Source organism: Rhamphochromis sp. 'chilingali' (assembly GCF_963969265.1).
Source record: "Rhamphochromis sp. 'chilingali' genome assembly, chromosome: 20".
NCBI classification, from domain to species: Eukaryota; Metazoa; Chordata; class Actinopteri; order Cichliformes; family Cichlidae; genus Rhamphochromis; species Rhamphochromis sp. 'chilingali'.
Window position 1 is genome coordinate 352,111 of NC_137947.1, and position 11,974 is coordinate 364,084.

At 40.2% G+C, this 11,974-nt stretch overlaps 1 protein-coding gene across 2 annotated transcripts; it reads right to left on the reverse strand.

Moving 5' to 3' along the window:
• Window positions 1-2,175: 2,175 nt before the first annotated feature.
• On the reverse strand, window positions 2,176-8,419 carry LOC308388131 (uncharacterized protein). Of its 2 annotated transcripts, none has more exons than XM_080868655.1 (2): window positions 7,110-8,419; window positions 2,176-6,439 (listed from the first exon to the last, which is right to left on the reverse strand). In XM_080868655.1, the coding sequence occupies exon 1, from the start codon at window positions 8,099-8,101 to the stop codon at window positions 7,121-7,123; it is 981 nt and encodes a 326-aa protein (XP_080724781.1). In that variant the 5' UTR covers window positions 8,102-8,419; the 3' UTR covers window positions 2,176-6,439; window positions 7,110-7,120. The 2 variants fall into 2 exon arrangements, with proteins under 2 accessions (XP_080724781.1, XP_080724782.1); XM_080868656.1 differs by having other exon boundaries at window positions 7,100-8,419.
• Window positions 8,420-11,974: the final 3,555 nt, after the last annotated feature.

Consider the following 11,974-nt stretch of genomic DNA (forward strand, 5'->3'; position numbering starts at 1 on the left):
AGAAAAGGACCAAAAAAAGGACTCTTAGCAAAAGGACTCTTGCACAGAAAAATCACAGCACTGATTTATTATTTAATTGTGGACATTTACGTTGTGTGTTGTGTTAATTATTTTGTTCCATTTCCCCTTTCCCCTATTTATTCTATATATATATATATATATATATATATATATATATATATATATATATATATATATATATATATATATATTTTTTTTTTGAGATTTAAGATTCGTTTATTTAATAACCATCTCCACAATAACCAACATTAAGTAGCATCATACCAGGATACAATGATAGAATCTGAGACAAAGGCTATATACACTACACGATTAAGAACCAAATGATGAACCAGATAACTAGTGAACAATTTTCTCTTAAGTAGCTAATGAAATTTCATGCTTCCAAGTCTTATATTAGTAAAATGATGTTTAAATGATTTAAAACTGCAGAAGTCAAAGCCATTCTCAGGGGAACTGGTATGTGGGAAACAAAGACACCGCAAGGCTCAAGTTTGACGTTTTTGCTTGTACAAATAATAAAAAAAGTTCAAGAGCACTTCAATAGACTAATGAATTTAACACTAAAAGACCATCTGGGCTCCATAAAGAACTATTTCTTCTGCGCGTCAGTCAGTAAATTCATCCATTGACATAAACTAGTCCTTAAATAACTTAGCGTTACAATGGGGTCACATAAATTAACAGATTATTAACTCACTAAATCAAAATCTTCTACAAAGGAAACAAAAAAAGCAGCCTTTTTCTTTTTAACTAAAGTCAAAGATTTAACCAATAGGTTTAGGTCGTTTTTCCAGTGAGCCAGTGTTGGTTTAATCTTAAAAAAGCGACATTTATGTATAAAATACTTACACAAGATTAATAACACATTAACACCATAATTAGCTTTCTTTTCTTTCAAAAACACTCCAAACATTATCATATTTAAGGTAAATGGGGTAATTTGAATCCCACTGGAATAAAGCCAGGTATGAAAATCCAACCAAAATATTTGTATAAAATTGCACAAAAAGAATAGATGGTCCTCGGATCGGGTAGTGACAACGGGAAGAGAGAAAGATGGCAGCTTGGTCAGCACTAGTTTTTTCTTTTTCTTTTTTTTTTTTTTTTTAACTTTATTTATCACATTATAGACATACAGTCAAGTAAAACAGGGATCAAATAAAAGATGACATTGTGGTAGTACAATGAGGAACAGAAAGAGTGACAAGGACAGTGAGACAAAAGTGAGTACAAAAAATAAAATAAATTAAGGGGAACATAAATAAACAAAAGTTTGCAAGAGCCAAAATCAAGTTAGCAGTTTCAATCGGTTACAGATGTTAACAGTCTTGAGAGCCTTAGTGTTTTTTGATGAGGAGATTGTCCTTATATATTGTGCAAGTTCCATTTTTAATACAAGAAGTTCAGGCTTTCTGCCGAGGACTTTGCTTTTGTGTATATGAAATTTTGCCAAAAATAAAACCAAATTTATAAAAAAGAAAGCATCATTGTCCTTGTCTTTAAAATTATAATAGCCAAAGATAACATCCTTATAGTATAGTTGGAGATTAGGAAGAACAAAGTCAGTAATAAACTTGTGGAAATCCTTCCAGAATTTACACGTAAATTTACACGACCAAAACAGATGAGAAACTGTTTCAGGTTGCTCTTGACAGAAGGTACAATTTACATTTATTTCAGCCATAAATTTGGACAAATATTGTTTGGTAGGGTAAAACCTATGAATCAACTTAAAGGAAATCTCTTTAATTTTTTTGGTTAAGAAAAACCTTTGTGGTAAAGTCCAAACTTTTTTCCATTCAATATCTGTTACAAAATTGGCCCAATAAAATATGGCTGATGGAACAGAGACCATTGCATCCTGAAAGAGAGATCTTATTTTGGTATTTATAGACTTATGAGAGGAAAAGCAAACATTGCCAGGAGAAGAATGTAACACATCCGGGGGAGTGACCTGTAGTGGAGCCCTGTGGGAGCATCTGTGTAACATGGACAGACCAGATGGGATGGCATCGAGCACTATTGAGAATTCTTTAGGCGTTATCGGTACATTGTATCTCCTGAGGAACTCAGAGTAATTATAAAAGAGTCCATCTTCTCTAAATAACTGACTAACCAAGATTATTCCATTATTAAACCAGTTATTTTAAAAAAAGAGTTATTTTTATAAATAATATTGCAGTTATTCCAAATAAAACAGTTTTGTGGAGAGAAATTGTGTTTGTAAGTCAGCGCCCATGCCAAAAGAATTTGTTGATGAAAGTGAGAAAGTTTCAGTGGTATTTTTGGAATACTGTAATTGCAGAGCAGTAGGAAGTTAAGGCCGCCTAAATTAGAGAACACATGATGTGAGATAAAGTTCCAGATAGAAGTGGGATTTCTTAAATACTTTTTAATCCAGTTTATTTTAAAGGTGTTGTTAAGAGCACCGAAATCAATAAAATTTATGCCTCCTTTATCATATGAATTTAAAGCTACTGATTTACGTAAGTAGTGAGTTTTATTTTTCCATAAAAAATTGTATAATAATTTGTTAATCGACTACAGGTTGTATTATCAACATGTAGTGACTGGGCAGCATAGGTTAGACGGGAGATACCTTCAGCCTTCGATAGCAGAACTCTACCCTTCAATGACAGGTCTCGCTGTAGCCAATGATTAAAGATTTTTTGGGATTTATCTATAATAGGAATGAAGTTTGTGGAGCATCTGGATTGCTCATTTTTTATTATTTGAATTCCAAGGTATCTTACAGAGTTTCTTACAGGTATTCCATGAATTGAAGTTGCTAAACAACTTTTAACTGGTAAAAGTTCACATTTATGCAGGTTGAGTGAAAGTCCGGAGGCTTTAGAGAATGGCTGTATATTGTTAATGGCCACTGAAACTTGCGAGGCGTCTCTGAGGAAGAGAGCTGTATCGTCTGCCAGCTGACTTATGAGTATTTCTCTGTTAGCAATGACCAGGGGCCCGTTCTTCGTACGTCGCTTACTACATCCAAGATCAAATGACACATCCAAGATCAAATCATCGCGCTAACCGTGAGCTCGCTAATCCGGTTCCCCGAACACACCTGCTGTTGACGATTAGTACAGCTGGACGCAGTAATGTGACATCACTGGGTGTCGTAAAAGGGGCCACGCATCGATAGTAGAAACATTGATCGGCAACCCTCTGATTGGTCGGCGAAAATGTCGACGGAGCGCGCTCGGCTCGGTATTTTTCGGCAGCAGAGCAAGAACTCTTGAGTGAGGGATTTCAGGAGTTTCAGAGTTTAATCAGAACGCAAGGGAACACTGCAAAGGCTGCAAAAGCAAGGAGAGAGGGCTGGCAGGAAGTTGCTGACAAATTAAACTCGTAAGTAATTTAATAATAACAATAATAATGGAGTGGATTGATATAGCGCTTTTCAAGGCACCCAAAGCGCTTTACAATGCCACTATTCAGTCACTCTCACATTCACACACTGGTGGAGGCAGCTACAGTTGTAGCCACAGCTGCCCTGGGGCAGACTGACAGAAGCCAGGCTGCCATATCGCGCCATCGGCCCCTCTGGCCAACACCAGTAGGCGGTAGGGTAGATTTATTATATTACACTATATTATCCAATATTATATTACATTATATTATAATATGTTATATTTTATCCTCTTTCACATTAGAGCCACGACAGGACCCACTAGAACATGGGAACAAGTAAAAGTGAAATATAAGAATATTCTACAGAATGGTAATATTTATCACTTATATTGCTTTTAGTCTCTTGGAAAGAGACCCTGAAATAATCTGTTTGTTTATAACAGCAACCAAGAAAAGGGCAGAGGAAAAAAAGACAGGTGGTGGTCCTGCACCCCCTCGTCAACAAGTTGGTTAAGTGAATAATACCCTCACGGGAAAATCGATATCTCTCTATGAGCACACTGTCGCGCTGAGCTAAAGGATCCTGTCTATCCCGCAATATACGCTGAATTCTGAGGACTCTCCTTATCAATCTTGCACCTTCCGCAATGGGTGGCTCGCGTATACGGACAGGACATGGCTGCGACAGGCTTCCCAAATCCACCTTCGCTTTTATAGCCGTGGTCTCTCATCTTGATTACACGAAGTAATTTACAATTGCTACTCTGAAATATGAATTAAATCTGTAATAATCACATACATGTAATAGAATGTTAATAGTACATTTCCCTTTTTTAGGAAATGACCTGTGTGAAATCAATAAATGGATCAGGTGCTGCATTGTCTTTAGTTACATTGATGTTATTTATTTATGGTGAAACAGTGGTGGAATATCGCTGTTGCTTTCGTATGATGACGCGGACATACCTGCGTGGCCGCGATCTAATCCTGTTTACATAAAGTAAACCTGCTCCCGAGCAGGTTTACGCTTACGGCTCTGTTGCTATGACAGCAAGTCCCGGATGAGCTTCGGGGAACCGACTGATCCAGGATCACGCGAAATCGTCAACAATCTAATCCGGCTAACCTACTTAGCGAGGTACGAAGAACGGGCCCCAGGCCTTTTAAAGAACCGAGTTTAATGTGCGAATTAAGGAGTTGCACAGAAAGAAGGAATAAATATACGGACAGGAGGCAACCCTGCCTCACTCCACGCTTTCGAGAAAATCTTGGGGAAGTACCAGTGGCAAGCTTTATGGAGCTGTTACTATTGGAATACAGTGTCCGAACGGCATTACAGAAGGACTGACCAAACCCAAATTTATTTAAAGCAGTAAAAATAAACTCATGCTCTAAGGAGTCGAACGCCTTGTAGAAATCTAAAAAAAAGAATAAGACTATCATCCTGTACAAGTTCTGGGTAATCTATTATGTCTAGAATTAATCTTATGTTGTTTGAGATATGACGATTCCGCATGAAACCAGACTGACTCTCATCAATAACTTTATCTAATACAGGTTTCATTCTATTAGCCAGAATTTGTGCCAATATCTTATAATCATTATTCAGTAAAGAGATTGGTCGCCAATTGTCTAAGAGCAAAGGATCCTTTCCTGGTTTTGGAATGAGGGTGATCAAACCTTGACATAAAGTGGGAGGGAGTGCACCTCTATCCATACTTTCCTTAAAAACTTCTAAAAGAAACGGGGCTAAACTGTCAGCGAACTGTTTGTAAAGCTCGGCAGTAAGGCCGTCAGGTCCAGAGGATCTGTTAATCTTCAGATGTTTTATAGCATCTGCAACCTCAATCAAAGAAATCGATCTGTCGCAAAGCTGACTATCCTCCTCATTGAGCTGAGTGATTTTGTCTAAAGAATTTAAAAAAGTCAGACAAGCTTCAGGGCAATAACTAGAAGAATAAAGTTTGCAATAAAAGTTTGAACAATATTTTGCTATGGTATCCTTATCATTATAAATTGTCCCATTAATATTTAGTTGTAGGATGGAGTTGGTGTTAGATTGATGCTTTTCAAGTCTGAAAAAATAGGCTGAATTCTGCTCTCCTTCTTCGAGCCATTTCCTGCGAGACCGAATAAATGCTCCGTCAGCTTTGCGTTTGTAAATCTCATCTAACCTGTGCTGCAGGTCAACCAGTTCTATCTTATCAGATTCACTGAGGGTGTCTATTGGTTTGGAAGTAAGGCATGTGATCTCTTGTATCACTTGCGTCTCATCAGATCTTCTTTTTTCTGCTAAATCACTGCTATATTTTCTAAAGAATTTTCCAATTTCAAAAGTTCCCAGTTACTACAAAATGTATTATCTGTGAGAGCTTTACTCCAATAAAGTTTAATGAATCTCTGAACTTCACAAATCACTTCTTTATGCTCAAGAATGGTACTATTTAACTTCCAGTAAGAGGTTTTAGTGATTAGGGAGGATGACAACGGGATTGATAAGCTAACCATTTTGTGGTCTGAGAGTGGTGTAGGATAAATATCCGTTTTAACTTTTTCTAAATCTTTTGAGATAAGCCAAAAATCGATACGCGAGTGTCTGGTTTGAGTCTTATTGCACCATGTATAAGCTATCTGAGACGAATGAGAATCCCTCCAAGAATCGACTAAGTTGAATCTTTGTGCAAACAGTCTTATGAATGAGTTAGAGTCTGAACTTCTAGAAGGCCATCTGTCTAAATAGCTGTTAAACACTGTATTAAAGTCTCCACCAAAAATAATAAAAGAATTGGGATATTTAGATAACCAGCGCAGTAGGCGCTCCTCCAACCTATCAAAATATAGTTTATTCTCCCTATACATACACATTGACTAAAACATAGATAGTGTGCAGCCTCAACTATTAGAAACATGTAATGCCCATCTTTATCTATGTCAGAATTCAAGATTTTACCATTAAATCTTCCTTTAAGTATGCAGACACCAGCAGCATGCTCTGTACCATGGGACATCCACAGATCATCTCCCCATTGCGATCTCCAAAATGTTTTTTCTTGTTCTATTGAGTGAGACTCTTGTATAAAACAGAAATCTGAATTGAACTGCTTGCAAAACAAAAAAATAGCCTTACGCTTAACATTGTTTCTTAAACCTCTTGCATTTAAAGAAATAACAGACAAAGACATAATGATAGTAACAAAAATTAAAAGTGACAAATAAGAAAAAGCTTAGACCACGTAAATGAAGAACAGTTGAATTGGGAACCTGGTCACTTAAGAGAGTCCTATATAAGATGAGAACTGCAACCCCTGAGTAAGGAAATTGTGAACTTGAATAATAATAGGAATACAATAGCCTAAAACAATAAAACCAATGTGGTAAAAAATAAATAAATAAAATAAATAAATGCTTCACATATGAGCATTGAAAGGGAGCTTAATAGAAATTTTCTTGCTCCATTTAAATAACTAATTATTCAAAAAAAGAATTAAAAAAACAAACAAACAAACAAACAAAATAAAATAAAAAGAAGCTTATCCAGCTTGCTCATAACATTTTCAGCAAAAATATTGCAGCCAAACTGAAGACCAATAAACTTATAACAAATAAACTGCATCAGTTTAACTCTGATCGTTTTATGAGTCCAACAACAAAAACAAACAAACAAAAAAAGAACGGCAGTGAAACCAAGTTAATCTTAAGATACTTCAGTTTTCACCTCAAAATACCTTGGATCAAGTTATAGGGGTGGAAAAATCTCTTTTCCCTCCACGAATGCACGACCTCCTACGAAGAACGCCAGCTTGTTTTCTTTGCGCGCAGCTTCCACAGACGGCCAGAGTCTGTTTCTTCGGGCACGGTCGTCAGGAGACAGATCCTCAGCCAGCTTTAGGTTGTTACCTTTCAGGTAGGTGGACTTCTTCGCAGCGCGCCAGACAGCATCGCGGTAGATCCTGGATGTAAACTGAATGATGATTCCCCTGGGTTGGTCGTTGTTGGACTTCTTGGGACCGATGCGGTGGACGGTGTCAACGACGTCGGGTAATTTATCTTGCATCTCCGGTAGGACTGATCTACAGACTTTGAGTACCTCCTGCCGCACGTCCTGCTTGTCCCTCTCGGTCAGACCGTAGAGCTTCAGATTCCAACGGCGTGAATAGCTCTCCAGGTGAGAGATGCGCTTTTCCTGTGCTTCAGCGATTGCTTTATATTTTTCGAGCTGTGCCTCAACACTGACAACTCTGCTCTTCATATCATTTAACTCAGCACAGACAGCATCAAATGACTCCTTAACAGCTGTGATATGTTCAGTGTTCTCTTGGACAGCTTTTTTCATCTCGGAGATGGCTATGGAGTTGTCACTCACCATTTTTTCAAGAGTGTCCGACCTCGAGTTAATCAACATGGTAAGTGATGAGAGCTGGGAGAGAACCGTAGATGTCTCCGTATCCGCAATTTTTCTTAGCTTACCAGCGGGAGAGGCGCATGGAGTGATAGGGAGAGGGGGAAACTCTTCTTCCATCCGTGAATACTGAAGCGGTTCGGAAACTGCCTCCAAATAGTCGTGCATGGAGTCGATGAGAGTATTTTTAGTGTCGGCGGGCATCTCAGTAGCGAGAGAAGACTGAGCAGCTTGGCTAACATTAGCAAGCTTGCTAACGGAGCCGCTGTTAGCATGCAACTTCTTAGAATCGGTCTTTCTCTTCTCGGGTTTGCTCATTTTGGTTCACAAATAGATACCAAAATGAGAAGTAAAGGATGACTATTGCGTAGGCGTAAATAAAATCTCTGTTCACTGTGTGGAATATATATTTAAAAAAAGGCCAGGTTCGCAGAGCTCAGCGATACGTGACTGCTCAGAGCGCCATCTTGGGGGTCTCCGCTTGGTCAGCACTAGTGGCCTCTATAATGTATGCAAATACATGCGGGCCGGAAACCCCGCCCCTACCCAGCGCGCCCCCGGACGCCAAAACAGTGCCAGCAGATTGAAACTGAAAAATGGTTGAAACCGGAAAATGGATTGAAACCAAAAAAAAAAAAAATTGTAAGCGAAAACAAAAAAATTACAGTTTCAATTAATTGTTTTTCACTATCAATTTTTTTTTTTTCGGTTTCAATACAAGATTTTTCAGTACATTTATTTCAGTTACAATATTTTTTTTCGGTTTCAATATTTTTTTCGGTTTCGTTTCAAGGTGGCATCGTTCTGATTCCATAGGGTATCCAATAGTGCATTTTGCTTAGAAAAGGTTATAACTGAGACACGTGACCCGGAAGTATCTGTCGGGCAGCCATAATGAGAGCTGTTCCAATGCGCCAAATGCTACGGAATGGCGTTTCAGTGCTTCCCTTGTTGTTTCCTTTAGCGTAGGATAAACTGGAGCGTCCTTTATGAAAAGAGAGGAGACAGAGCTCAGTCACTGTAAAAGAACATCTGACAAATTGTGATTTAAAAAAAACTGCAATAATGAACAGGGTGGAGCACATCATGTAAATGTTCATTGTAACTGCATTTTCTATTTCATACATAACCTGCATTTGAGTTTTTAACAGCAGTTTATTAAACTTACAGCCAAACTCTGAACATCACACTCCCATAATAAAACTATTTCTTGTTGACTTGTTGCATTGGATTAAGGGCAAAAACACCACTGTGTGTTGTAAGGAAAGCTTCTAAGAGTTCACAGCAGAGACACCAGAGGGATTAACTGCTGCCCAAACTGTGGACTTACAAATTGGTTTAGACTTTTTCATTGATCATATTTGACGCTTGTTCTCTTCAATCTTCAAAGATGAGAACAAAATCAGCTTCAGCTCAGAGTAGTAGCTCATTTTCGAGACAAATTGTTTTTAATTCAATTAAATGTTATTTGTACAGCACCAAATCACAACAACAGTCGCCTCAAGGTGCCTTAACCCTTGTATGGTGTTCGGGTCTGTGAGACCCGTTTTCAGTTTTTCTCAAAAGAAAAATTTAACAATTAATTATTTTTTCAACCTGAAATTCATTGGCTTTGGCTTATTTTCTGTGAAGAACATAAATCCGAACTAATTTTCAATGACCTCATACTGTACCTCCCCCCACGCATTTACATTACATACAAGGTGTTCGGGTCCACTGGACCCAGGTCTAATAAAAGTGTTGAAAGTGCAGGTCCTGTGTTCCCACACTCTGTCCTCCTCCTTTCTGGTGCTGCTGATAGTGTTTTCTTCCCCTCCTGCTCGCGCACAAAGTTGCCACATTGTTGAAAATTCAACTACCAACACCGTCTGCTCTTACATTCCCGCACATTTTACCCTCTTTCTTGAGGGATCCAAATTTTATTTTCTCATACCCTGTCCCTCCTGCAAATTAGAATCAGAATTCAGAATCAGAATCAGAAAGGGGTTTATTGCCAAATGTTGAGCAGGTTTACAACATTAGGAAATTGCTGCGGTGCTTCAGTGCAAACATAGTGTCATAAATAGCACTTAAATAGACATGAAAAAATAAAAGAATAAGAATTAAAAGTGCTACGTAGAAAGATATGTGCATGAGATATACATGAGATATATACATGAGAATAAGAATTAAGAGTGCTACGTTGAAAGATATATACATGAGTGCAGGTGGTGATCAGTGCCAAACATGGAATGATGCAGTGACACAGCGTAGGGTCATGTGTTAGTGGCGGGGACAGTCATATGGTTATTGTTCATGTGTCCAACAGCAGAGGGGAAGAAACTGTTCTTATGGCGAGAGGTTCTGGTGCGAATGGACCGGAGCCTCCTGCCTGAGGGGAGCAGGTCAAACAGACTGTGTCCAGGGTGAGAAGGGTCAGCTGAGATCCGGGCTGCACGCCGCAGTGTCCTGGAGGTGTACAGGTCCTGCAGAGATGGGAGTCTGCAGCCACCTTCTCAGCACAGCGCACAACACGCTGCAGTCTCTGTTTGTCCCTGACAGTGGCTCCAGCGTACCACACGGTGATGGAGGAGGTGAGGATGGACTCGATGATTGCAGTGTAGAACTGCATCATCGTCCGTGTTGGCAGGTTGAATTTCTTCAGCTGCCTCAGGAAGTACATCCTCTGCTGGGCTTTCTTAATGACGGAGGTGATGGTGGGCTCCCACTTCAGGTCCTGGGTGATGGTGGTACCCAGGAAGCGGAATGAGTCCACAGAGGTGATGGGGGTGTCAGTCAGGATGATGGGGGGGAGTGGGGCTGTGTGCTTCCTGAAGTCCACAATAATCTCCACTGTCTTCTGGGCATTCAGCACCAGGTTGTTGTGGCTGCACCAGGACACCAGACGTTCAACCTCCCTCCTGTAGGCAGACTCATCCCCGTCAGAGATGAGCCCAATAACGGTGGTGTCATCTGCAAACTTGATTAGCTTGACAGACTGGTGGGTGGAGGTGCAGCAGTTAGTATACAGGGAGAAGAGCAGGGGAGAAAGAACACAGCCCTGAGGGGAGCCGGTGCTGATGGTCCGGGAGTCCGAGACATTCTTTCCCAGCCTCACATGCTGCTTCCTGTCCGTCAGGAAGTCAGTGATCCACCGGCAGATGGGATCAGGCACATTCATCTGGGAAAGCTTGCCTCGGAGATGGTCTGGAAGGATGGTGTTGAAGGCAGAGCTGAAGTCCACAAACAGGATCCCGGCGTAGGTTCCTGGGGAGTCCAGATGCTGCAGGATGAAGTGTAGGGCCATGCTGATGGCGTCGTCCACAGACCTGCTGGCTCCACATGCAAATTAGGGGCATAATACTATAAATAAGACTTTGCCAGTGTGGTTCTTTATCACAACTGATCAAGATGGCAAAAGATTATCTGCTGCGAGGGCCATCCAATTGATTTTGGAAGAGAGAGGGGCTTTGGATGATGATGTTGACAAAGAGGTTTCAGAATATTTCACATATCTGAAAATTCAGAGTCTGACAGTGACTTTGAAGAAGAGGAGGTTGAGCACCATTTAGTAACAAAACGAAGACGAGTACCCCATCTGCAGCCAGCTCCAGGACCAGAACAAGCCCACCAGACAGCAAGTGAAGAAATATGGATGTCAATAACTGGTGAAATTGAATGGTCTTCTTGCCCAAGAAATGAGCCACCCTGCAGAGCTGTTACTGTGATAAGCCAGGGCCAACACGGCTGACAGTTACTCATGTGCAGGACATCAAGTCTTCATTTGAGCTTTTCATCCCAGATTCCATCCAGAAAATTATTCTGGATTGCAGTAATCTAGAAGGACGGTGTGTTTTTGGAGAGAGGTGGAAGGAGATGGACCAAATTCATCTAAGAACCCCAAAGGCCTACTTTGGGGTTCTTATCCTTGCAGGAGTTTTCAGGTCCAAAGGGGAATCCACAGAATCCCTGTGGGATGCAGAAACCGGCAAGAAGCTTTCCGTGCATCAGTGTCTCTGGAAAACTTCCACAAAATTTCCAGGATTATCCGTTTTGATAGCCGAGACGACAGACCAGCTCGACGGCAGAGAGACAAGGTAGTTGCCATCAGGACAGTGTGGGATAAGTGTGTGCACCACCTCCCCCTGTTTTACAACCCTGGGCCTAATGTCACCATTGATGAGCAGCTGATCTCATTTAGTTGTGAAACAT

What these genes read in the sequence shown, in the direction of transcription:
- LOC308388131 (XM_080868655.1), bottom strand. Translation starts at nt 8,101, where the DNA reads ATGAGCAAACCCGAGAAGAGAAAGACCGATTCTAAGAAGTTGCATGCT.